We start from the raw sequence: 27,830 nt of genomic DNA on the forward strand, positions 1-27,830 counted from the left end.
GGGAAAAATTACATTTTACAGATTTGTGAGTAATTTTATCTTGAAGTACGATACAAGTTAACTTTGCTAAGATGACAGCCAACATTAGCTGCAGGAATTTACAACTCAGCATGCTCTGCTAACGCTACCACAGAGCTGTTCAACGGCAGCTTTGTTCTTTCTATAATACGTGTTACATATTCACAGCATTGGCGTAGCCACGGGTGTGCCAGTGCCGCCCACAGAGGCAGCTGGCACACCCAAAAAAATTGCCGTCAGATGATGCGTTGCGACACCTGGGCAGGTGTGCACCCATCAGGAGTGATTCTGATTTGCGCTCCTTGTTGATTATGATCCTTGACAGACAGCTGGTCCAACTGAACAACCGTTTTCAGAGTGACTCTTATGGAATAATGAAGGCTGCTGCCTCCCTGCGTCTGACGCAATTTGCCAGCTGGACGCATTGCGCGCGCCGTGCAGGCATTATGGACTTCGTTTGGAGGCCTCTGAACTCACTGTGTTTGGGCAACTCATCAAGCGTAAAGTTAACGGGGGACATCCACCCGTCCCTCATTGAAGTCTTGGATTCATGTGACAAAGATGTTTTTCCCAACATGAACTGTTTACTGCGTATTCTGTTGTCACTGCCTGTCACAAGTTGCTCTGTGGAGCGCCTGTTTTCGGTTGTGAACAGGATTAAATCCACCAGCAGAGCTACAATGATCACAGTGAGACTTAACAGCATTTCGTTGCTCATATTTGAAAAAGAGCTCGCGGAGAAACTGGACTCCGATGAAATAATAAATGCGTTCAAGGCCAAGCCACGCCGTCTTGCCCTATACATTGAGAGTTGCGCAGTGCGCACATGTAAAGTGTTCTTTTAGTTCGTGTGATTGACCAGCCAGTGGTTAGTGGACAAGACACAACAAGACAGAAGTATAATTTAAATGAGTCCTTTTTTATTCCTATTCATAAATAGTTAAAAGTTAGTTGGAGTCCAAAAGGGAATTAATTTAAAAAGACTAGAGGGGGATAGCTGAAGGGGTGGGATCCGTGTGGCCTGGTGAGTGGCCGGGCTTCACTGTCACCAGGCTGGCAGGCTGGAGCTGGCTGGTCTACTGCTGCGGACGCCGCATGCTGTGCTGCTGTGGACTGCTGCACCTCCACTGTGTGGCTGCAAGGCGCTGCTGCTGCTGTTCAGCCGTTGCAGTTGCTTTAAGTCTGACCTCTGTCCTTGCGCTACTCCAGCCCACGTCACACGCCACACCACTGTCACAGCAAAGAGCAGAGCGAGACTCAATACAAAATAAAACAATCAATTCACAATTTGTTAGGTGGAGAGACCTTAGAGCACATGCACACAGTACCTGTCACAGCAAAGAGCAGAGGGAGACTGAAGGGAGAGTGGGGGTAGTTAAGCTGGCTGAAGCCATGCCAGCACACCTGTTTCAGGTTAGCCCATCACCAGGAAATCACTGCTTATCACTCTGTGAAGCCACACCCACACATGCAACACACAATTCACCACCAGTGTCACACAAAATGCACCAAATCTAGTGCTGATACAGTCTACCCTGTTACACACAGGTGAGCGCAGCATCGTTGTATCCTTTACTCTGCTGCTAAGCCCAATGTGTTCAGATGGTTAAATAGTTTTTTTGATCACACGTAATGTGGATACGTTATGGCTCCGTGCATGAGTAAGTGCATGAATGTTATATTTCACTATGTTCATCTCATTGGGCACGCAATGTCTGTGTGTGTGTTGTGTTTTTGCGGTGTTATTTTGAGAACACAAAGTGTGCTTTTTCTATTACTTTGTTATGCTGGGCTTACACCAAACGATTTCCCCAGTCCCAGACTAAAAACTGAAAGTCTTTACTAAATCTAGGAGTTTTACTGGAGTCACGGCGCTCCCGTCATCTCCATGGTTAAGTTTAAGGTAGTAATCTGCTCTGTTTCATATCAGTCTTTTCCTAGTCTTTGGTTTGGATCATATCAAATGTGTTTGATATTATCTCAAGTCTCAGTGATGTAACAAAATCACCAACCAATAGATGAGCGGGGAAAATGTCCCTGGTTCCAGACCGGCCAGTAAAACCACTTCCACAGGAAAAAGTAACATCACAATAATGCTAGTCAGCTCAGTCCTCAATACAAATATAGTGATGTCATATATTTACGGCCACAAGCGGGATTTTGGGGGCGCTGTTTCTTAGTGAAGAGAACAGTAAGGAAAAATGTATAAATAAATGTAGGCCTATACATAAATAAGTAATACATAATCGATAATTAATGTATGATTAACTAAATGAGAGTTGAAAGAGCTGATAAATATAAATATTCAATTAAACACATAATTAAATAGGGCATAAATGTATATCATGAATTCATACATGTTCCTTTCCTTTATTCTTCCTTATATCTATTTTAACTGTAAAATAGTCAACTTTTCATGTCAGAAAAACAGAAACCCTTTTTCAGCTTTGTGAGGGGCATTTTGTGGCGTCTATTCTTCTTTTTATTGTTTTTGTTTTTTTCAACACAAACCACTGCACACACTAGAGCAGCTGGAGCCAAAAGCTGCTTCTCCTCCATTTAGTCAATTTTTACTTAGAGCATGATGAGGAAAAAAAATGCATGGTAGGTATAAAATGCTAAAAGAATCTAGTTGTAGTCTTGAACATAGTGACCCTGAAAGATTGACAGTCTTTGTATAATCTCAGTGTGAGACTAGGCTGGGACTAAACACTCTAAACACTTGTCTTTAGATGTGAGCAGGTGTGAGCTGATGGGCTTGCAGGAGTCTTTTCCAAATCTTTTCAAAGTCTTCTGGTGTATAAGTAGCATTATCGATTTATTTGAGAGCACGTCACAAGTGAATGTTTAGACCTGCTGTGAACTAACTGTTGACTATTACTGAAGAGAATGTGTGGATATGTTGTTGTTGTGTTAATAATGTTGTATTCCAGAGACACATTCTTTTGAATGTTTGTGGAGGTGTAATACTCTGTTGAAATTTCGCACACCCAGTATTGCTGGTGCACACCCAATGTCTTTTTTCTGGCTATGCCAGTGATTCACAGGACAATAATTTGATAGCCTCTTAAATACTAGTATTCAATTTACACATCAAATCTCTTGAGTTGAGGCTAACCTGTTAGCACAGGCCATTACTTACCTTTGATTTCCCCATGATTCAACGAGATGTAGAGCAGTTCACAGGGAAATATTTTACTTTTCACTCCGCAACATTTATGTAATATCTTTACTTATAAATTACTTTGCAGATTCAGATTAATAAATATAATCAACAAATAAATGATGATGTGTCATTATGGATAAAGGTTTCAAACTTGTCACAGGGTATTTCTGCACAGTGATATTGCTTATTTTAATCCAAAGCTCTAAGTACTTCTTCAATCAGTGGTGAAAATCCTTGAAGACATTTTTCGCTTTATATTATGCTGAAAATGCCTGACATTGTAGAGCATTCAATGTTTGATACAGGATGAAAGAAAGTGAGTTTCCATAAATTAGAACACATACATCAGTTTTTGAACCGATTTGTCAGTTTTATTTTTGTGTCATGTTGGGTGTGTCATTATAGATAAAATCTTTACAGTTATATGATTCTGCAATGAGGCAAAATGATCAGTGGCTTTAGACTAACAACTAAACAGTCTTATGGTAGCCCTAGCAACAAAAACAAGACAAGAATAAAAAAAGAGCTTCTTCTGGGTAGAATCAAAATTAGCTTAAGCTTTTACAGCATAAAAATAGCAGCAGTTCTACTTCCTCATCACGACCCTGTTGTTGTCCTCTTTGTTCTTGCCACAACAAGCCACTCTGATACTGTCAAACAAAGCCATGTAAAGGATTGGATGGATACACATGTTCAACGTTGCTAGTCCCTTGGACACCTGGTACATGTCGTAGATCCAACAGTTTCGGTTGTCTGGATAATGAATTTTCTCATACAAGTGATAAATCTGGAAGATGTGGAACGGCACAAAGGAAATGGCATACAGCACGAGCACTGCCATGACCAACAGAGCTACCTTGCGTTTCTCCAATGTGGTTATATTGGTATTTTTCCACACCACTGAAATCACAATGCAGTATGAAGTGAAAGTCACCAGAAAGGGAACAAGACACCCAAACACAGCAAGAAATATTTTGTAAGTGAAGTGAGGACTCTCATACGTCTTGTCACAGAGGGACACACACTCCTTTTTGTTGCCCTTTGGGCAAACTGAAGCATATTTCAACACAGGGCAGGAAATGACTCCAACAATGATCCAGATGATGACACTGACGACTTTGGCGTGGGCAGGCTTTACGTAGGAACGGGTGAAGAAGGGGTATGCAATGGCCACACATCTGTTCACGCTTATCGCCATGATAAAGAAGATGCTCACATACAGGTTGCAGGTGAAAAGAAACCTTTCGATTTTACACACAGGTTCACTAAACGACCAGTGTTTATCCCGTGAGTAGTAGACAATCAGCAAAGGCAGGGTGAGGACATACAGCAGGTCACTGATGGCCAAGTTACAAGACAGGACGACCCCAGTGTGCCAGTTTCTTCTCTCTCTGACCACCAGCAGCCACAGGGCAAACAGATTCCCTGCCAGTGCCACGATGAACTCAATTCCATACATTGTGGGCAGCAGGGCGACTTGAAACTCAACACAGGTGAAATTCATCTTGCTTTCAGCTGAAGGTTATCTGGAAATAGGTAGGTAGGTAAGTAAATTAGAGAAAGTATTTATTTTGGAATGCACTTTCCCTTATACAAATAAGCATGTGTTACAATTAGATTTCTCATTGAAAGGAAATGATGGAAACCCTGAAATTCTCACAAATACCATACCACAGTAACAATAGAGTATGCAGTATTACATTTCAGAAAATGTTACTTCAAAAATAAATAAACAGGGACTTACCAAAAAGTAGAGATTTAGATGTTAACTTCCACTCACCAAAAGGCAGATTTGCAGTGATCGCAGTGTGAAGCAGCTTTTGTCGAGAGAGTTCATTTCCTGTCTGATGTCTGTGTATAAAGCGTACAAAGCTACTCAGCCAGTGATTATCTTGAGTGAGAAATGTAAGTGAGAGAGAAATTACTTTTCTAAGCCTGAAAGTTAGTTCCTCTCTTACCCTCTGTGCATTTACGCAATTTGAAGAAGTAACTCTGTGGACACTGATGCATTTTGGAAACAAAGTGGCCAAAAATAGGCTACAGTTTTAGTCACAAAAGTGAATAAGTGCTTCTTTATCAATTGTGCTGGTGTTTCGCAGGTCTTATCAGGTTATCTGAAAATAGCCATCACTTCAGAGCATGTAGGGCACAAGTGCAGGCCTCTATTTTTTTTATTTCTTTAAAAAAGTGTCAAAAATAGACTGGTTACACATCAGACTTAATGCACTATGATGACTATTCAAATAGCTTACAAACCTGCATTGTACAGCCAGTTCTTGTCTTCTTTCAACGACGTTCCTTATATTTCGATCAATGCAAACGCACTTATAAAAGCTGGTTTAGTCTATCAAAATTTGAAAGAAAAAAAAACTAATCTTTGTACCCCAGTCACATCCTTTGAGCTTCCGGTGCTAATTCCCCCAACACGTACTTCTTAATGTTTCTGTCGCTGCCAATCATGTTGGTAAAGCATGGGGAAATCACATTTTTGGGTTGAGAAATGTAAAATTAGTACTAAACCACAAATATAATTTCCTGACACACGTCGATACTCAAATGAATGTGAAATAAACAAGTCGGCGTAGTACAGACCAAGTGATGAATGAATAAATGAATAAAGTTTAACAATTTGCATTATATTTAAAAAAATAAAATAACCCGGCGTTATTTTTGGTACTGTAACATATCAGTGATCTGAGATATTTCTTATCGCTACTTACATCCTTCCATGGAGAATTTAACAGAACAGCAGCTCAGGAGCATCACCAAATGAAAATGAAGTTCCCTGGGTACGGTCTTATTGACTGAGAAGGGTCCCAACTACATCATTTCACCCGCAAATGCATGATCAGACCTGCCAGGCACATTCTTAACATTCCAAGTGATAGTGCCCAAATTCTTCCTTCACCAGGTCACTTCGCATCAGAAATAATTTACAGAATTATCTCTAAGTACTTTCACGCAGGAACCATTTTCAGTCTAATCCATATTCATATATAAAGCATCAAAATTGAGAAAAAATATGTTTATTTGTGATGAACTGTCCCTTTAAGAAACAAATAAGCATAATTTACAATTACATGCCTCACTAAAAGAAAATAAATGACACCCTCAAATTCTCACAAATAACAAGCTGGCAGCACAAACTGACAAAAACACCCACTAAGCTGAAAGGATATTTTGTACACAATTTATTGAACAAGTACAATTTTAATATTACTCATACAGTGTGGATAATATATCACGTTTGTTCTCTACTGCTGATTTTCAGCAATAACAGTCTCACAAAACCATCACTCACAGGCACTGATGGCAACTGGATGCTTGCTGCCACCTGGTGGCAGATAACACATTCAAAGTCCCAGAAAGAAGAGAGGGTCAGCCTTTTCCCTTCCTCTGTTTAAAGCCTTTCTTTGCTCCTGTGCCTTTGCTCCTAAAGGCCGGCTTGCCTTTCGGACCTTTAGATTTGAAAGATTTGTCCTTATTTTGCTTTCCCCCGAATGTTTTGTTCCCTTCAAATTTCTTCTTCCCACCAAATTTCTTCTCCCCATCGCCCCTATTCTTCACTCCGAACGCCTTTCCTCCAGGCTTCATTTTTCTTCCAAATGGTTTCTCCCCATCCCCAGATTTCTTCCAGCCTTTTCCTTTGTTGTCTCTGTGCTGTCCTCCTGGGCCGTTTCTTTTGGGTGATTTAGAGTCTCTGTCTTTTCTGAATGGTTTACCAGTGGACAGCTTCCTCTTCTTGGCAGGTCCATGAGACCTCTCCCTCTCTGAGCCGTGCCTCCTCTTGGTACTGGGAAACATGTCTGCACAGAAAAAAAGTATTTGTCGTTAAATACATTCAAAACCCTCAAGCAAAAACACACTTTCTAAAGTGATATTCAAGCACTTTTCAAGGTCCACTGAAGCTTTTCTAGCAAGTATAAATTACATATTTATACACAATACATACAGTATATCAACAATTTTACCTCCCCATCAAATTAATTATTGTGCTACTATCAGTTTTATGCGTCACTGGTTTGTAAGTACACTTGGCATCCTCTAACCTGAATTTTAAGCAGTTCAAACACTTCACTCAAAGGAGCCACTTTTCAAGTCTTGAAAATGCCACATTAAAATGAAAGCGTCGAAGGATTTCCCTGTATATTTACCTTCATCGGGCTCCTCTCCTACAGCCTGTCTGTAGTACTCAACCTCGTCATCAGACTCAACAGCAGCTGGCCGATCCTCCTGCATCCCAGGATCCTCCACTTCGCTGTCCTCTTCAGACTCTGCTTCAGCGCGTTTCTTCTTAATGCCTTCCAGACTCTTTTTCCTGTTAGGAAGGAAACAAACCGTTTTACCCCTCTACCAAGAAAAAAATGGATACAGCAGATGTGAAATAATCTTATAAGGCCATATTACTTGTTCTCCTCTCGTTTCTCTTTTTTCTGAGCGACATTCTGCTCCTGCTTTTTCCGGCGACCCTCCTTCTCTTTTAGCTGCGCCTCCTTCCTGTTCAGGATCTCCTGTATTTCCTCCTCTGTCTTGGAGACTTGCAAACATAGTACACAACATTCCCAATTAAAAGAGAGTTCATACAGGGTACACTTTAAACTCTGTTAACGTTGGATGTATCAGTAAGCGTTTACTTTTTTAGAGAGAAATCATAGAATTCATAACGATTCTTTTCATCATGTACACCAGAATATATCAAGCAGAATTTTTTTTTAAAGCCAGAGTACTCACTCATTGTGTGATAAAGGACATTCCCCTCTCCCATGCCTTCTTGTATCTTCATCAGCTGCAGAGTCATGCGAGGGCCAATCTGAAGACAAAACAGTGCAACAATGCAGGCGCCATCCAAGCATCATTATCATGTTTTGAACAGTTAAAGACTTCCCAGCACACTCACCTCGGTCAAACGGACAGCACTTTGCTGGGACGCCATGTTGCCTCGGCCAGAGTAGACCTGTGGTAGTTCAGTAATGTTGTCCTCTCCATCTTGCTCTGCTTCACTTTCTGAAAGGTTCGCCCCCCTAAGAGTTGTAGGAGAGCACAAAATAGTTAATCAGCTCTAATAATCAATTCTGCAGATGTTAGTGCTTAGAATTACAAATTAAAACACCACAAAGATTTATGTTGTGCGACCTTTTTTAGATATACTTGGCACCCAATTTCAAGTATATATATTTAAGCCATTTATTTAAAATTCAAGCACTTTTGAAACCTTTTAAACACCACATTATAACCCAAGTGTTTTCCACAGATTTCAAGCTCCTGCAGGAACTGAAAAAACGGCAAACTGAACAGAGCCATGCCATGCAGTGGAAACACAGCATATAACAATTGTACCTGCACAAGAACCTTACTTAATCATGAGCTCACTGATATCCTCAAACTTGCTCATGTTGGGGAACTTCTCCTGCATCAGCTTCTTGACTCCACGGCTCATTCCCACCGGGACGACCTTCAGGCTGCTGCAGGTTGGGAACATGATCATGTGGGTCAGTGTGACATTTACTCAATAAATACAGGAAATCTGGTTATTGTGCGAAGGCCCATCAGTGCGTTTACTTTGAACATACATCACTGAACAGTCAATTCAGAATCTGTCATCATCTGAGCCCAACATCTCTGTACATCAAAGAGCAGCTACAACCATCAAGATAACAATCACTACCGTAATGTTTATGGCAAAATATTACTTACTAATGTCGAAATTCAATTTCCTCTGTCGTGGGGTTGTAATTCAGCAGCACACACCTCTTGATATTGTTGAGGCTTACCTGAAAAACAACAATATGATCTTTGTTTTTGTTGCGAGAATTTAGAATTAAATGTTTACACATCTGAATGACTCAGATTCAGAAATCAGAAAGCGTTTACTTTTAATGAATCTTCAAAGGAAAACTCAGAAGACTATACGTTCATCATGCCAACAAGGCTTTAAATCGTGAGTCAAACAAAGTGACAACAATGCAAATTCTGCTGGAAACGCATACCTTGTGCACATTAATGGAAGGAAACATGTGCTGGAACATGGTGGCCATGAGTTTGACGTGCATGCCATCGGAACCAAAGTTGTTGAGGATGAGTAGAGGATGATGTGTAAATTGCTGCTCATGCATCCTGTGCTTCTTCAGAGATGAAACCACATCTTTGACAAGAGAATACTGAAAAAAAAGTTCAAGAGTTCATTTCAGAGTGGAGCAAAGTAAAATTAGTTAAAAACTACTTTGGCAGTTTGGGCACATCAGTGCGTTTACTTTGAAAACATCACTAACAGTCAAATATTACGTTGTCATCAGTTGAGCCCAGCCATCTACTGTACTCATGTTTTATTTATGAAGTTTATATATTTACCTTTAGCACCCTGAAATGAAGCATGGGGCCTTTGGGAAGTCGAGCAAGTCTCTGAAAGCACAAGAAATGGGTTGTTGAATGGATTGTTACAGGCTGAACACAAATCATTTGTAAATTTCATACAATGCAAGATTCCATGCGGTGAGTTAGATAGCTAGCAAATTAACTAATGGGGGGCAGTACACAGAAGATTTGAGCCCACATGGGGAATGTGTGCAAACTTAGGGTATAAAGCCAATTTACAAATAAATGTTTTGGAATAAGGAATGCACGGAAATTAAATTTTTTTTTTCAACCTACCACTATGCTTTAGGCTATTCCATTTTTACCAGTAACAGGGCTCTATAAAATATCTTATATTTTCCCCTGTACTGTTCAAATTCAATTAGATGAGCATACATTTAACCAAAACTATCACAACACCTAGTATTGCTTTTTTATGTGCATTATCACCCAATGCAGGTTCACTATTAAAACGGATACAAAATTGAGCAAAATTACTGAACTTCCCTTGGGAAAATTTCAACAAGCAGACCTTAGTTGTGATCATACCATGTTGATAGAGCTGGGAGTCTTGCTGAAGATCATAAAGTGCGTCACTCCCAGTGGTCCTGCGATTGCCACAAAGTCTTTCAGGACGTTCTTTTTCCTGACCTGGTTAAAAAAAAACACGAACAGGTCATATAGTTCAGTTCATATAGAGCCCATATTACACTATAAAGCACACATACGTTTACACTTGCGAAGTCATTTAATTCGACCAAGAGCAGTTCACAACGCAACGTGGCCTCGTGCAGCAGTTAATTGTCACATTTATGCTAAAAACAGCTGCTCGAGCTTTAACTTTCACAGACAGACCTTCAGAGATTCTGCAGTATAAGGCTCCATCACTCTCCGCATGTCGAGGATAAGCTGACCCACGTTTTTTCCAATCTGACCCCGTTGAAACACGAAGGAGTGGGGGATAGCTCCGTACGTCTCCTCGGCCACATGGTTGGCAGTGACACGGGATTTCTTCTGGTTCTTGGTCTGAAAGCACACCATATATTATTCACGGGGGAAAAATTACATTTTACAGATTTGTGAGTAATTTTATCTTGAAGTACGATACAAGTTAACTTTGCTAAGCTGACAGCCAACATTAGCTGCAGGAATTTACAAGTCAGCATGCTCTGCTAACGCTACCACAGAGCTGTTCAACGGCAGCTTTGTTCTTTCTTTAATACGTGTTACATATTCACAGGACAATAATTTGATAGCCTCTTAAATACTAGTATTCAATTTACACATCAAATCTCTTGAGTTGAGGCTAACCTGTTAGCACAGGCCATTACTTACCTTTGATTTCCCCATAATTCAACGAGATGTAGAGCTGGTAAATTTAGTTAACAAAGCTACATAGATTGTTGCTCGACCATACATATGCTTATACGAAAAAATACGTTCATTATGACCGTAAAACTTAATGTACAACAGTTAAAGTAAACGAAGTTTCGAATACGCAGTCAACGCGACGCCTTCCACATGGTTCTACAGCGGTGTGTCACAAACTACTATATCCGGGTTGCTCACATGCCTCTGGAAATAGTTCCTAGCAGAAGAGATCCGGGTACACATAAGCTAGTTAGTACCATAGACATGGTTAGTACTACCAAGAAGAACTCAAATATTTTACTTAAGTTAAGAAAAAAAAAACGAATAACAAAAGTAGCGACCAAAAGTAGACCCATTTCAGACTTCGTTTGCAGCTGGAAAAGTAGTCAAATAGTGTTAAGTAGCAATACAAAAAAGCAATTTAGAAATGTAGTGGGGCAAAGGATAAAGTAACATAAAATAGAAGCACTCAAGTAAAGTACAACTACCTATTAATCTATTTTGATGCCTGTATTTTCCCATCTGAATAATGTGGATGATATATTTTTTACTTCAACCACTAGAGATCAGTGGAAGCTATGATGTCATATAGATGCATGACAGTTCTTATTCTATAGCTTTGTGTTGCTACTTTATTTTGAAAGGGCCTTTTACTCTATTTTATTGTTGCAGGTCCTCATTTTGGAAACCTAAGTGAGCCCGGAAGCCATGGCACTGCGGGTAAAACTTACTAATAAGATATCTCCAAAAAATAATGCCAGTCAGTGAATATTCTAACATCACAAAGGGAGAAAAGACCATGGTGCTGAAGGCCACACTTCACATTGTTGGTCAACAAATAGTAGACAGTGTTTAAGATGAATGCTAATTAGCAAACCGTTTCCTGGGACAATCCTACATTGTTACAATAGGACAAAACAAAAACATAATTCTACTAGATAAACATTAACCCATATAAAGTATGGCAGTGTAAATAATTAAAATGTGAAAAATCCAATAAGTGTAATGCAGTTGGTGCAGTTAATGAGAGATAAACAAAATTGCCCTTAGAAACTCATAAAGAGTGACAGGGAGACATTTGAAACAATTGTTTTATTTTAGAGAACAGGAGGAATTGAAATTGCAAGATATAATTAGCTCCAAAAGATGGCAGCAAGGGAACACCGCCAGCTGCTGTTAAACCACAAAAAGGAATATAATTGTAGGTGTCCCCTCACTTCCACCCCATCATTGAAGGATCTTTGACAGCTTCTCTCAGCAGCAGATATTACAGGAGGACAACTGCTGCAATATCAGAGATATTAGCAGTGTTTACTGACAACACTGCTGGCCACAAAATACGGTGTAACACCAGCATTACATGCATATGCAAAACTGTTGTTGTGACAGCAATTCAAAGGTCAAAAGTGCCTGATTCTGAAATCCGGGAACTACTCTTCTTTTTGATATCTAATTGCACAATCTGGCCTCACCTAAAACTGGGTGTATCCACCCTAAACCACATGTTCTTTGATAACACAGATTGGGTGTGACGATCAGTACAACAGTCTCTGGTCAGAATGCCATGTTATCACATAACGCAGGAAGCCACTGTGGTGCTGCTGCAGCCTACTCTGTGGGTTGAAATTTGCATGCATGAAGAGTTTTCGATCTTTATGTACCACAAATGAAAGGTGAAACAGAAATTGTTACCTTGTGCAGACTTGTCTGATCCTGTGGCCATGTGTCACACTGGTACTACAAACACTAGATTTTGATGAAGACATTTAAATTTGAACTACCTAGTGGTGGAAACCCAAGTATGTTTTTGGGTTACATTTATTTACATTTTGTGATGTAGTGTAACATTGTGGAGGCACATATTTATTTGTCATAATTATATGACAACAGCTTATAAAATCTTTCAAAATATGATGCATTGCTATGGCTTAAAGTACTAAAAACTTGTAGCATAGAAAATAGTTAAAATGTATATCACCCCCGACCAGTTGTGATACAAAAAATACTGCTTGTATACCACCATATTCCAACATCCTTTATAATACAAAACTCTGAAAGGTGTCTTAATGCACACAGAGAAGAACCTATTTAGGTATGATGGCAGTGCATTGGCAAGAATCTGGCTGTGCGATGTGTGTCATGATATAGGGGTTACGATTCAATTTATTTCAATATATCGCAATATATTTATTTTCTGAAATTCTATAGATACAGCCTTTAAGGCGAGACACTTTTTTTTTTACATGCACTGGTCAATTTTAAGATTTTGGGCTATTTTGCTTCCATGACATGTTTTTTCCCAGACTAGTGGAATGAAAACATACACAATACACAATTAGCTGTTTGTTTGACTGCATTTTGTCTATTTGCATCTACAAATTTAATCTAAATTAAAAAAAACCCAAAAACTTAGCATTAGATTTGACTCATTTTCATTTTTAAATATAACATTTCCTGGTTTCCCATACGGATGAATAAAGTATCTATCTATCTATCTATCTATCTATCTATCTATCTATCTATCTATCTATCTATCTATCTATCTATCTATCTATCTATCTGTCTGTCTGTCTGTCTGTCTGTCTGTCTATATCATTTCAGAAAGTGTGTAATTCAAACAATAATTGGTAAATGGTTCAAACTGCATTTGAATCTCTCACAAGTTCAGCTCCTTCTGGGATAGATTCTGTGGCAGATAGCAGGTTGATGTCAGAGGGAGGAGACAGCCAGCTAAACAGCAGGTACTGGGAGGCGGCGTTGGATAGTTTGTAATTAGTTGTCTCCCTCTTCTGAGATCCTGAGACAGAACCTCCGGAGAAGAAGAGGTAGTCTCGCTGCTGACGAAACTTGGCTGTCATCCTTGTTTTTTTTTTCTTCTTCTTGAGATCCACTTGTAGTCTAGCTTTCTCTGCCTTCATCGTCACTTCACGTTTAAGGAGGACCACAGACATATTTTAATTTGGTAGTTTGTGAATGTGACTCTTCCTGATCCTTGAACATGTGATTTTTGAAAATGCTTTAACTTTTGTTTTACAACTGTACATCTTGGGAGCTGCAGAACAAAGGCAACCTGAACACCTATCAGCTGCTACCGTAAGTAAATGTAATCCAATTGAATGTAGATTAAACTGTTCTGGCAATGGCATCCAAAGTCGCACTGTTACACTGCTGAATCATACCAGAATTGTTGTTTAATTCACCAAAAACATTTGCTTCCGGTGAGAAAGTTATACAAGAGATAGATGTGTCATATTGACCTATTTGTATTCATGTGTTTATGGTGTTGACCGTGGTTGTTGTGGCTGGACGTGGAGCTTATTCTTGTGTTGACTGTGAGATGGAGGTGTATTTATTCTGGCTGGTTGATGTTGACTGTTGTCCCTTCAGTGTTGACCTGCTAATAAATTCCAGCCAGGGGAGAATGTGTGTACTCTCACTTTGCAAGGAAACATCTGGTGACCAGTCACAACACAGTCCCCTTAAATATAAAGTTCTTGTCTTTGTATCAGTCATTTATGTGTTTTAGTTCTAATCACGACCTCTCCTCTGCTACCAGGGTGTCCTCAGAAGTTTAACACATTCATGGAGAAGACACTGACAATAGGTCTGACACTTTTCTTAACACTCTGTGTGGACGTACCAGGAGCTGGAGGACGGAAGGAAGGGGCTCATGGCGAGAACACTCAGAAGCGTTCATCGCGATCTTCAGATACAAAAGGAGGCCGGTGCTCCTACACTTTCATTGTCCCGCAGCAAAAACTGACAGGTGCGCTATGTTTGAACACACAGTCTGCTTTCACCAACCAGTCGGAGGTGGCATCGCTACGGGCGGAGCTCAGACGGCAGCAGGAGCAGCTGGACAAGCTCAGGGGCCAACTGGAGCAGGAGGGGTCCCTTGCCATGGAGGTGAGAGCCCTGCGCAAAGAGAGTAACAGCATCAATTCACGCATTGCCCAGCTCTACGCTCAGCTTCTCCATGAAGTCATACACAAGAAAGACCAAGCTTTGGAGCAGCAAAGAGTGGAGAACCTCTTGCTTAATGCTACAACACAGGTGAGCAGAGATGTACAGTCCTTGTCACAGCAAAGCATCTTATCTTAATTGTTATCAAACTTATCCTTATTTCTGCTGTGGGTGGTGCAACATGTCAGGCACTGCAGGTGTCCAGTAACTACAGGGAGCTGGAGAAGAAATATGGAGCTCTCACCTCCATGATAAGCTCCCAGAACCAGTTTATAGCTCGTCTGGAGAAGCAGTGCCAGTGCAGGGACCCCACGCAGGCCTCTCCGGTAGGGAACCAACTGTGGTTGCATGTTGCAAATTTGTGAGGTTTCTATCTGGAACTGAGAGTGTTTTTTTTGTGTGTGTTGGTCTGCACAGGTGACGACTGAACCATCAAAAAGCCAGTCTAATGTGCATCGTAATTTCAGCTCTGAAGCCAGGGAGATGACCAATGACGTTCAAAGGGACCAAAGTGTTCTTTCACCACAGCAGGAAAAAAATGGTCTTTCCCTCCCCAGCACTACAGCCAACACTCCGACAGACCCTCCTTTCATTAGTTTCCCTGTCACAAAAACTCCAGGTACATCAATGTAAAGCATGCCTTGTAGCAGAAATATTAAAACCTGTGTGTATACACATATCCATCTTCTGTCAGAGTTATTTGGCTGCTTAGATAAGCAGAAGCGGAAGGAGTCAGTGACCTGCTGGTAGGAGCCCTATCTCTCTTGGAATGCCTAAACAATGTCAAAAACAGCCAGCAGTTCTTATCAGGACTTTATAATGAAGGCATGCTCATGAACCCCAGCATTTGTTGAAACTTTAAATTACACAGCTAATGTCTACTTGCACAACGGGAATGTTTGAAATGACAAAGTAGAGAATTTGAGTAGTCTTTCCAAGTCAGCAGAACCAAAGTGACTCCTCAAAGTGACAAAGTGTGTGTGTGTGTGTGTGTGTGTCTGTGACTCAATTCTTGCTAAAAGCTCTGATGAAAGACCCTGCATTGCCACATCTTGTGCGTGTGAAGGTGACTGAACATGGAGTACAAATGCATGCCAGGGATCACCGTTAGGCATTATCACTTAGTGTGGGAGATTTCCACCATGTATACATTTTCTCCATTCAGATTCCTTTGTTTATATTACCACTGTGGCATGAGACACTGAACATGCGCCGGAGGAAAAATAATCAACTCTAAAAAGATAAGTTGCTGTGCATCTGTCGTTGCTATACATCTGTGATTTTTGTGACGCTAAAACAAACAGAATTCCAAAACCATCCTAACAAATCCTCCAACTCACACGACCACATAGGTTGTTTGTTTTTACCCTCTAAGACGACTCGGCCTCATACCTAAACATAATGTTGCAGTTTTAAACACATGGTTGATATTGTGAAAATGTTGCAGTTTGGTTAGGGTCAGTAAGAGATCCTGGTTTGGGTTCAAACATAGACTGTATATAAATGGGTTCAAATAAGTAAGCTGACCTATTCATTAACCCTTTGATGCACAACATGGGTCAAAAATGACCCGCATTCATTCCCCATGTTATTTAATTCTTGCTGTGTGTTTCTGTGCTCTATCTTTTGATGTTAACTTATTTTATGATTGACTATTCCAAGTATTCTTTAAATATCTTGTTTTTGATAACAACAGATCATTATTTCCATTTTGCCTCTCACAATTTGTGAAGAAAAAAAGTTTTGGTATCATTACATAGCTAACTACTTGGCTAAGTAGCTTGCTAAGCTAACTATTTAGCCAAGAAGTTAGCTAAGTAGTTAGCTTAGCAAGCTACTTAGCAAAAAAATGGATATGGGTCATTTTTGACCCATGTTGTGCATTAGAAGAGTAGTGACCCAAAAGGGGATTTTGTTAAAAAATTGATAAAGGAAAACATAAAAATTAGGATGTATGATGATCAAAAACAAACTAATTGAGGAAAACCTGGAATACTGAATGATGAAAAAAAATTATTGCAAAGATAGAGAACATAAAAACTCTGTCGGGTCACTTTAGACCCATGTTGTGCATTAAAGGGTTAACGTTGTGACGTTAGTTATGTAAGTTTACTTACGTACATAAGTTAAAAATAAACTCTTGTAATAAGCTGCTTGTAGAAACAACCCATGGGGTAATTTTTTGGGGAAGGACAGTCACAGCCACCACCCTTATGTTTTCTAAAATTGCAGCTACTGAGTTTTTTTTCATGACATATTAATGCCCTATAGTAAAGAATTTCTGAGAATTCTATACACCATTTATCTTCATTAATCTTCTCTATCTCAGGGCCGTGGCGCGACTGCCAGCATGTGCTGGAATCAGGTGAGACCACCAGCGGGATCTACCTGCTTCGTCCACAGAGTGCAAACCGCCTCCTGCAGGCCTGGTGCGAGCAGAGTCGGGCTCAGGGAGGCTGGACAGTCATCCAGAGGAGACAGGATGGGTCTGTCAACTTCTTCAGAACATGGGAGCAGTATAAGGTATTTACACACACATGCAAGTCTGCGAAACAAAGTCCCGTTCATTGTTCTTTTTATCGAGTAAACAATATTACAGTTTTTCTCAATTGTTAAAACACATTTTACGAATCCTCCTGTCCTTTTCTCAGAATTCTAAACACAAAACTCTTTTCTCACACTACATTCACAAAACCTCTGATTCTTTTAGCAAAACCATACCATCACCTCAAAATATTTTTTTCCTGTTCTCAAAACCAAACAATGTTGTCAGATCTTGAACTAATTAGTCAAAATAGAAAAACTGCTGAGTAGTCATTCCACACTACACCAAAAAATTGAAAACACAGTGTTTCAGGTATGTAGCCCATGGAGAAATGTTGAGAAATTGATTAACACAACAGGAATTAGTGTTTTAGCAATTGAGGAAAACTGTAAATGCCCTGCTTGAGTCTCTGTAAGGCTGTACTAAGGCACAGCAATGTGAGCATGCATTTGGTGTCATGTGTCATGTTTTTAGGTAACATTTGATAATCAGCACCAAACACAAAGTGCAGCAAAGGCTGATGGGAGTGCCATCAGTTTGCACATATGCAATCATTAAAAATAAGTAGTAAGTACAAATTTAAATTTCAACCTGGTGATGACAATAAGTCAAAATCAGGATCACCAGGGTTACTACAATTCATCCTGATGAGGACATAAGATAAGATGAGATTTCCTTTATTAGTCCCACAACAGGGAAAAGCAGTATAAACTACAAAAATATAGGAAAGGTATTAACAATTAACAAGTAAAAAAATATTTAAAAAAATACAATTTAGACATTAATAAATGTAAACACTAATGTTACCAAATTTCCAAGCAATCCATCCAATAATTGTTGGAAATAGTCGGAGGATCACCAGAATCTTTTGGATCCATCCTCTGGGGACCTTGAATGTCTGTACCAATTTTTGTCAAGTAGATATTGTAAACATTTTGCATGATAAGTAAAAGCTTTGACCTGCTGCACTAGAATCAGAGGGGAAAAGAACAAAACAAGATTAATAGTCTTACCAAGATTGGACCCGTGTTTGTGTGTTACAGCAAGGCTTTGGGAACCTTGATGGAGAGTACTGGCTCGGCCTGGAACACCTCTACTGGCTGACTAAACAGGCCCAGTATAAGCTCCGCGTGGCTATGGAGGACTGGCAGGGACGGCAGGTGTTTGCTGAGTATGACAGCTTCCACCTGGAACCGGAGAGCGATTGGTACCGACTGCGGTTGGGACAATACCAGGGCAATGCAGGGGACTCCCTCTCATGGCACAACAACAAGGCCTTCACCACTCTGGATCGAGACAAGGACAGCTATACAGGTCCGCTCTCCCTCTGGTGCTGTTTGATAGCTCCAAGTTTGTGTTTTGACTTTTTCTGTTAATGAGTTCTTTTGTTGTGTCACCAGGTAACTGCGCTCATTTCCAAAAAGGAGGCTGGTGGTACCACATGTGTGCCCACTCCAATCTGAACGGTGTGTGGTACCGGGGTGGACACTATCGCAGCCGCTACCAGGATGGGGTTTACTGGGCAGAGTTCCATGGAGGATCCTACTCTCTAAAACGAGTTTCTATGATGATCAAACCCGTTTAACAAAGTTGCATTATGGACATGTGAGAAAAAACGTAATGATGAACTGATGCAGACAGATGTGGAGGGCCTTAAAGAATTTGTTTCAGTGTTATCACTGTAGTTTTTCTCAATCACTTACACACTGTAACTGGGCCTAACTTTCTAACTTTCACACATGATTCAGATTTCTTTGAACTTTTTTGAAAAACTTTACACACCAATCCCCTGATTTACTGTATAACCGGCTGCACCATGTGCCCATTTAGACAGCACTGGCAATCAATGTCATTAACTCAATTCATCACTGCTGGCACCCAGGTAACACACAATTCCCCTTGTAGGAACACTGAAGTTGTTCACACAGCAATCAAAACCTCAGAATAGATAGATAAAAGGTATAAATATATAGCTTGCACAGTGCAGGACTCTAATGTCAACATATTTATTTGCACCTGGGTGATGTTTCGAGTATGACTGTTCTTCATCCCTCCGAAGTTGACAGTGCATAAGTCCATTTTAAATATCCACAGATGCGTTTTTGAAATTACAAAGAAACACCACATGTTGCAAAGACAAAATAGATGTAATTAACTATACACACATATATTACAACCATGTATATGTAGAAAGAAACACATGCACAGTGTAAAAAGGCAAGACAAGAAGGTTTAGGGAGTCACAAAAAAGTGCAAATGTCCACATCCTCATTGAGGTCTTTGTAATTAAAAGACATGTAAGAGATATTTATTGAAGTTGGTTCATATGAGGTACTTATCAATAGTCAGTCTATTACCTACAGCTGTTTGTGTTATTGTGTGACATATGAAACTGATGAAACTTAACCAAACTCACACAGTAGCACAAGCAAAATATCTGATCAAGGCAGCACTAGACCAGCCACTCCTGTTTTCGTTGAGGTAAAATTACTATTTTCATCAATGGACGCTTTGGCTTTGAAGAGAGCAGAGATAGTGGTTTCAGTTCCCCCTGCTTAAACTTAAGCATAGTTGTATGCTTTGTGTATGCATGCTTTTCATGAATGTGATTACATAGTGTGTATCACTATGTGTATGTCTATATTGTTTAAATGTAAGATAGGTATTGTGCACTGTCCACTTTGATCTGATGAAGAGCAAACGGCTCGCAACGTCACCTACAGTAGGTGGAAATAAACGAGTGGACATTAGAGCCCTGCAGTGTGTGAGCTATTCATTTGTTTATTTCATGATCTGCACCCGCCCTCCTTGTTTTGGGTGTGCGTGTTTATTCTTACTTAGAGAGAAACTTGTTGTTGGAGAATATCAACAAAGACCTGAAGATACAGGAGAGGAGGTCAAATAGGAAGAGGAAGGGCAAGGATTAAAATTTTTTCTCATGAGAATTGTGCAATTGTAGTTGACCATGTCTTTGTCTATGGGATGTTAATGAGGGAAGCTGTACTTCACAGTAGCCTCTATAACCTCGGCCTTCAGAGGAGAATATAGGTAGGTCATTTACATATTGCTCTCTACTGTAACTTTGTAGTGCTGTTTCAGCGCATACGTGTCCTTCAGCTATATTCTGTATTGTACAGTAACTATTATTTCACTTATTACTTTATTCTTTGTTCTTTATCAGCTGCAGTAATGGGTTCTTACAGTAGTATTTTCAATGACGGTGTAATGGCTATTTTGGAGTTTATGTGTATTTGGTGGCTTTTATGTTGTGCTTAAAGGTAAGGTTTGCTTTGGATGTAAGATTACAAGGGTTTGAGTGGAGAGTTTGGTTTTATTATCGAAGTTTGTGAAAATGATTGTGCAGTTAGACATTTGTGTTTAGAGTTTTGGGTAGAAGGAACACTCTATTTCATGTATACATGGTGGATTAGAGGTAAGCCAGTAATGTGTGTATAGACTGTGAGTCATTGGATAATGACTAACATGTCCCATTTTGACACTTCTGTCCTGTATTTTGCAATTTCCTGACAAAATGAGATTTTTTCCAATTTGCAATGTACTTCTTCAAATAAAGAAATAAAAAGATTCCAAATGAATATCTGTATATCAGTTTTAACAATACTTTAGAAAAAGACAAAGTGAATGATGCAATAAGTGAGGGAGAAGTATATAACTTTCCAAGGCTGAGCACTGAACAAACTGCGGTTTTGCTGTCATATTTCCGTTTTGCAGTTTCCTGTACATTTGGGCGTTGATTTTCCGCTGGTATACTTTCTTTTTACCTCCTGCCACTGTCAGCAGCAGGTTATCACCATCAGGGCCACCAGCTCTGAGCCAGGATTAATCTTGACCAGAAGCTGGACAGCCGCCACGGCATCCTGAAACCCACCACACCTCTTCCATCCACCTCCTTCCTCCGGCAGGCTCATCCCAGCAGCATGCTGCTGCCTCTCAGGATGTTGGGCCTCCTCATGCTCATGTTTTCACTGTGCGGTGAGTGATAATGATGCTATACAGGAGCTCTGTGTGGCTCTTAAATGTTGTTTTGTGCTGGGTCTAGAGATAAAACATTAAAATACAGGGGTAGTTTGTTGATTATAGTTCCAAGAGCTCCATGTTCTGAACAAAATTTACCAGATCGTAACACTAAAAAAAGTGCATAATGAAGTAAGATAGACCAAAAACCCTGTAACTTCTTTAACTGTAATAAAAACGTTCATATTTTAAGTGCCAGAGCTAGGTGATATATTGCTTGTGGTTAAACAAAACTTCTCCTTCCGCCTCTATCCGTGACAGTTGACTTGTGGAAACCACATTTTTACCGGGTGGGGCCATTTTGAAAAACCAAGTATAACTATTAAGCAGATCAACAGACATAGATAGTACCAGGATTGGGTGGTAATGCTTACATGTAGCCTTGATTATGTAATCATATTACAAAAATGAAGTTATGGTTTGGGTCGTACATACCAGGTCTTGCCACGTTTCAGGCATAGAGCAGTTTTACATTTAAGTAATAATCAGTTTAATACATCGTACAAAACTTTTCAGACTCAAATCTTTTTATGCTTTAATCCCTTAGTTACATTTTCATGGATTACTTGATTACATTTCTGATGACGTCTTTGGAAGATGACAATTTTGAAATTATTAATTTTATGAAAATGTCTTGACAAATGTCTCAGTACCTTTATATTATATAAAAAAGAGCGCATGGCAGAAAAAAACCTCAATAAAATGTTTAATTTGCATTGAAAATGTTTTGAGATGATGTTAAAAAAAAAGTTGTGTGTGGGTGTGTTAAATATTTTTGTTTGATTTTAAAGTCATCTAAAAATTCAGATTATATTATATTTTTATAATCCAATGGACTTCACTAATTAAATTAAATAATAATTAAAAAAAAGAAATGTAATTTGTATTCAGTAACTCACCACATTTCATGAGTGTGACTCTCGATGAATACTCTCTATGAAGTACCTGAACTGAATTTCTAAATGTGAGAAGTGCTGTATCATTGTAAAGTTAAAAATCCTTTGTCATGGTGGTGGAAAGTGTTGTCTAACACCCAATACCTCCTAATACTCATGTGGGTGTTTCAGATCTGGTGAACTAGAAGGCCATCGCATATAATTTACAACATTTTCATGATAGTCAAACCATTCTGTGGCCCCTGGTGCCCTATGTACTGGGGCATCTTGGAAGAAACCACTCCAATCAGGACAGAAATGTTTTATCATAGGAGAATGGTGATAACTGATAAATTGAGGTCAAGTGGGCCTGGACAGCATTTTATACCATCAACAGAGCATGATCAGGTGTTAATTGCTTAACTGTAAAATCCAGGTACTCAGGTTTTCCTTCAATTAGTCACCCATTCGTGACAAATTAAAGGAAAACTTTTTTTAAGTGGCATGCATTAGCACTATGAGCCAGCAGAGTACAGCAAAATCCACATTTAAAGCATTACTATTTGTCTATCAACAGATGCAGACACTAGGTGTTTTGATGACCCTCCCATCCTGGATCCTCCAGAGGTTCTAGGCGAATATGGAACGTCAGTGAAGGTCAACTGTACAAGCACAGATGAGTATCATGATGGGATACACTGGACGGTTGGAAACAATGACTCTAAAATTGAATATGACGATAGTTTTATTACCGCTGATGTGCCACTGTCAGACTGGGACGTAACGGCAGTGTGTATAATGAAGCTGAGTGGAGGTCTGGTTTGCAGCAAAGAGCTTGAAATCACCATATACAGTAAGTGTAATTTCAAATGAGTACTATCTAATGGAAAAAATAGCTAAAACGATAATCTACATCCATGTTTGTTTTGATAGAGAATCCAGACCAGCCCATTGTGTTTCCTGTAAAGCATGCACCTGCGGTGGAAGGGACACCTTACAGGCTGCAGTGTAATATCGATGATGTTGCTCCTGTTCGAAACCTCATTGTGAGGTGGTACAAAGACAATGAAACCATCAAAACAGACCATTTCACAAAAGCAACCAAAACACCAGTAAGTGAGTCGTCTACTCTGACAGTCGACATCAGCAGAAAAGAAAACGGAGCTCAGATTTCATGTGAGGCTCAGCTGGACTTTGGGCCACTTGGATCACCACCTCCGGTTATTTCTGACATACACACGGTTTCTGTGCACTGTGAGTAAACACTCCAAATACACAGAATAATCGTTTCCTTAATGTCATGCTGGATGGATATAAATATTTGAATGATTACAACGCCTTACTTTGTCTCCTCAGATGCTCCTGAGCTCAAGAACAAAACCGAAGATGTTTATGTGTATGATTATGATGATGTCAGCCTGAGCTGTGAAGCTGAGGGCTGGCCTTCTCCTGTCTTTCACTGGACATGTGATGGGCTGAATGTCTCGGGGAACATGGATAATCTTAACATCACTCAAGTAAGAACCAGCACAACCTGCTTCTGCACAGCCAAAAACTATCTGGGAAACACGACGAAGCATATCAATGTTCACATGATGCAAAGGGTCTCTGAACCCCCCCACGCAGCTCCTGCAGACCCTGCAGCCATTACCACACCTGAGCCAACAACACCAAGAGGTAAATGTCCTTGTGTTCTTTATATAAGTGTAGATATGGAATATTTATCTATTATGCAGACAAATTAATCTCTAAATAAATATGCTTGTTTTTTTATGGCAGCTTGCCCTATAGTATTGACGCCTGCTGAAATGGTGGTGAGATTTGGAGATCCAGCCTCAGCTAACTGCAGCACATCCGAGGATGTTGCGGGAATGGGCTGGGAGGCCACATCTGGAGGCACAGGGTTTGAAGACGGTCCTTTTCTCCTCTGGACGGTTGACCAAGTGAAAGTCTGGACCATCAATGCTTATTGCTACATTACTCGTCAAGATAACAGCCAGTGCAATTCGTCAATCACTGTCACCGTTTACAGTGAGTTCAAGTCTACAGACTGTACATTCATTAATCAGGGGATTGTCCTACAAAATGTTTGACCCAGTGATGTAAAGTAATGATGTCTATTGTTTACACAAACGCTAATTCAAAGTATATTCTTCAATTGAAGTGTCACTTTAAGGGCTTATCATCACCTTTATCCCCCCCTTCCTATTTTTTCCCCCCTTTCTTTATTTGCAGAGACTCCAGACGCTGTGGAAGTCTCCACGTCTGATCCAGATCCCATGGTGGAGGGCACAGAGCGTGAGCTAAACTGTGACATTATCAGTGTGGCTCCTGTGCAGAAGCTCAAAGTGAAGTGGTACCGCGATGATGAGATGGTGCACACAGACATGTTTAATGACACCAGTCTGGTTCCAGTAAATAAGCACTCTACATTGAAAGTCATTCCTGAGAGAGTTAACAACGGAGCACTTTACAGATGCAAGGCTGAGCTGCACCTTGGACCCAATGGGTCAGAGGCCATCCCGACTGTAACTTCACCACCTTACACTGCTAATGTGCTCTGTGAGTTATCTACTTATTTATTTATTATTGTATTTTTGCTTGCTAAATACACCCCACTAATATTAAGTTTTCTTTAACTGCAGATAAACCAGTGATCACAGATTGTCACAACAGTTATGCTGGTTTGGAACATGAGTTCAGTCTGGACATGGTGCCCTGTAAAGCTGATGGGAACCCCCCTCCCACTGTTCAGTGGTCCTATAAAGGAGAACTGATCAATGCGTCTGAGCCCCTCATCAGGAATAAAGCAGGAAAGTACACAGCTGAAATGGAAAATAGCCTCGGCAAGACCAGCACCACTGTGGATATCAAAATCGAATGTGAGTGAACCAGAGCTGCTTGATTGTATAGAAATTATTTATTTTTCCTTTATTTACTCTTAACAGTGTATTGACATATGTTCACAGATGGCCCTGTGTTTACCTGTGATGATCACTATGAGGTTGAAGAGAAGGGTGAGCTCCAGTGTGAACCAAAGGGAGAACCTAAGCCTGAAATCACCTGGTTTAAAGATGGAACAAAGATTGTTCCCCCACACCAGTGGAAAAAGCATGATAGTGGAAAATACTCACTTGAAGCAACCAACAAACATGGAAAAGCCAATCACACGCTCACTCTTGATATTTTGTGTAAGTTTTATTGTTTGGAATCACAGAAATAGTCTTTGTATGTTTTTGGCTGATCATGATTACAGGGATTATAAACAAAATTATTCCACAATTCTCAAACTTCTCTCCACTTTTCTTTAACTGCAGATAAACCAGTGATCACAGATTGTCGCAACAGTTATGCTGGTTTGGAGAATACGTTCAGTCTGGACATGGTGCCCTGTAAAGCTGATGGGAACCCCCCTCCCACTGTTCAGTGGTCCTATAAAGGAGAACTGATCAATGCGTCTGAGCCCCTCATCAGGAATAAAGCAGGAAAGTACACAGCTGAAATGGAAAATAGCCTCGGCAAGACCAGCACCACTGTGGATATCAAAATCGAATGTGAGTGAACCAGAGCTGCTTGATTGTATAGAAATTATTTATTTTTTCTTTATTTACTCTTAACAGTGTATTGACATATGTTCACAGATGGCCCTGTGTTTACCTGTGATGATCACTATGAGGTTGAAGAGAGGGGTGAGCTCCAGTGTGAACCAAAGGGAGAACCTAAGCCTGAAATCACCTGGTTTAAAGATGGAAAAAAGATTGTTCCCCCACACCAGTGGAAAAAGCATGATAGTGGAAAATACTCACTTGAAGCAACCAACAAACATGGAAAAGCCAATCACACGCTCACTCTTAATATTTTGTGTAAGTTTTATTGTTTGGAATCACAGAAATAGTCTTTGTATGTTTTTGGCTGATCATGATTACAGGGATTATAAACAAAATTATTCCACAATTCTCAAACTTCTCTCCACAGATGCACCTGAGATCAAGGAGAAAAATGAGACTAAGAGCGTGACATCGGGCAAAAATGTGACGTTTGACTGCAGTGCTGATGGCAACCCTTCCCCTGAGATCCAGTGGATGTACACCTCTGCAGTGAATGTGAGAAATACCACCAGGGGGAGCCAGAAGAGCATCAACATCACAGGAGCCACGTCTACCAATGCTGGTGTTTACATCTGTACTGCCACGAATAGAGTTGGGCATGTGACAAGATTTGTCACACTGGTGATCAAAGGTATCATTATTGACTTTGTGCTGGACAGTTGTGGAAGTGTATTCAGTGACATGACTGATGTTGATGTTATACATAGGTTGCATTGGGGGGGAATGAATGTATGGCATCAAGAAGTGAAAAGTACACTTTTAACTCATGTTGTTTTATCTTCTTTGTCTTTCAGGTGAAACCAGCGGTCCCTTAAAACTAATTTGGTGGCTACTGATAATCATATTGATCATCGCATTCGTCGTCTTCCTCATGATATTTGCCTACAAGTCCAGCACAAGACATGGGCGATATAGTTTCGTCCCTGACAAAGCCAATGAAAGTTCAAATATCCCGATGACTACCCTGTCTAACGGGGTGCAAGCTTAGGATGTGTATTCCTTACTGAATGAGAGATTAAGATTAGTATGTAATTTGTGTGGATGATAGAATGACATGTAAATATTGTGTTTACATTTTAACATTGATATAGTGGTGTGGTTTGAAGACAGATGTAAAAATTATTAGTCAAGAGCTCTTGTTTGCTAAGAAGTGTATCATAGCATTTCATTATTTCATTTTTCATTTTTTCCTATCTTTTAGATTTGTTTTAATCCTTAATAGAGTTACACAATAGCCTGGGTTGATGTCTTGTGTTTATATTTGGAAATGTCATTGCTTTCTACAGGATTTTTTCAACTTTTTTCCCTTTACAAAACAGTTTTATATTATTGTTATTGTTTGCATTGTAATCCCTTTGGAATGTTGTTCACATCAAATAACATCATTGTACAGCTGCATAATAAAGATGAAAAAACAAGACATGCATGGATTGTTATTGAATATGGGACAAGAGCCTTAGTTAGCCTTAGACATTTATTTTCTGAACAGTCAATCAAATCACTACAAGGTAAATATAGAATTATTTGTTGAGTCACAAAGAGACACAAACAACTACAAAGGACACACAATGACCATAATGAGATATAAAACAACCACAAAGAGACAGAAAATTACCATAAAAAGATGCAAAATAACTACAAAGAGATGCAAAATGACCACAGACATATTCAAAAAGACTACAAAGTGACAAAAAGACATCAAACAAATGCAGAATAACTATAAGGAGACACAAAAAGACTGCAAAACAGCCAAAATGACCTCAATGAAGAGAAAAGGGGGGCCTTTTACATGTCGGCACCCAGGGGCCCATTCTTGTATAATCTGTCCATTACTGCCATGAAGTATGGCACATTGTAAAAAAAAAAAAAAGTAGCCTAATTCCAGAAAAAAAATCACG

At 39.8% G+C, this 27,830-nt stretch overlaps 3 protein-coding genes across 5 annotated transcripts; 2 read left to right on the forward strand and 1 right to left on the reverse strand.

The window, feature by feature from the left end:
• Positions 1-3,539: 3,539 nt before the first annotated feature.
• Positions 3,540-11,143, reverse strand: ppan (peter pan homolog). Its single transcript, XM_059348125.1, has 13 exons — positions 10,871-11,143; positions 10,391-10,561; positions 10,085-10,186; positions 9,533-9,583; positions 9,172-9,342; positions 8,879-8,955; positions 8,539-8,646; positions 8,082-8,205; positions 7,916-7,994; positions 7,592-7,721; positions 7,339-7,502; positions 6,568-6,990; positions 3,540-4,708 (listed from the first exon to the last, which is right to left on the reverse strand). The coding sequence occupies exons 1-13, from the start codon at positions 10,883-10,885 to the stop codon at positions 3,771-3,773; spliced, it is 2,553 nt and encodes an 850-aa protein (XP_059204108.1). The 5' UTR covers positions 10,886-11,143; the 3' UTR covers positions 3,540-3,770.
• A 2,582-nt stretch (positions 11,144-13,725) lies between these two features.
• Positions 13,726-19,001, forward strand: angptl6 (angiopoietin-like 6). The gene is made up of 7 exons (XM_059348868.1): positions 13,726-13,999; positions 14,463-14,959; positions 15,058-15,195; positions 15,287-15,488; positions 17,199-17,392; positions 18,458-18,728; positions 18,815-19,001. Exons 2-7 carry the CDS (start codon positions 14,489-14,491, stop codon positions 18,997-18,999), a joined length of 1,461 nt encoding a protein of 486 aa, XP_059204851.1. The 5' UTR covers positions 13,726-13,999; positions 14,463-14,488; the 3' UTR covers positions 19,000-19,001.
• Positions 19,002-20,324: 1,323 nt separating this feature from the next.
• Positions 20,325-27,342, forward strand: icam5 (intercellular adhesion molecule 5). Of its 3 annotated transcripts, none has more exons than XM_059348866.1 (13): positions 20,325-20,462; positions 21,216-21,407; positions 22,902-23,177; positions 23,258-23,578; positions 23,681-24,001; positions 24,104-24,355; positions 24,560-24,886; positions 24,970-25,206; positions 25,294-25,515; positions 25,642-25,878; positions 25,966-26,187; positions 26,300-26,563; positions 26,727-27,342. In XM_059348866.1, exons 2-13 carry the CDS (start codon positions 21,353-21,355, stop codon positions 26,918-26,920), a joined length of 2,928 nt encoding a protein of 975 aa, XP_059204849.1. In that variant the 5' UTR covers positions 20,325-20,462; positions 21,216-21,352; the 3' UTR covers positions 26,921-27,342. The 3 variants fall into 3 exon arrangements, with proteins under 3 accessions (XP_059204849.1, XP_059204848.1, XP_059204850.1); XM_059348865.1 differs by having other exon boundaries at positions 20,329-20,462; positions 21,213-21,407; XM_059348867.1 differs by lacking the exons at positions 24,970-25,206; positions 25,294-25,515 and having other exon boundaries at positions 20,329-20,462; positions 21,213-21,407.
• The last annotated feature ends 488 nt before the right edge of the window (positions 27,343-27,830 follow it).

The sequence above is a fragment of the Centropristis striata genome, chromosome 13 (assembly GCF_030273125.1).
Source record: "Centropristis striata isolate RG_2023a ecotype Rhode Island chromosome 13, C.striata_1.0, whole genome shotgun sequence".
NCBI lineage: Eukaryota > Metazoa > Chordata > Actinopteri > Perciformes > Serranidae > Centropristis > Centropristis striata.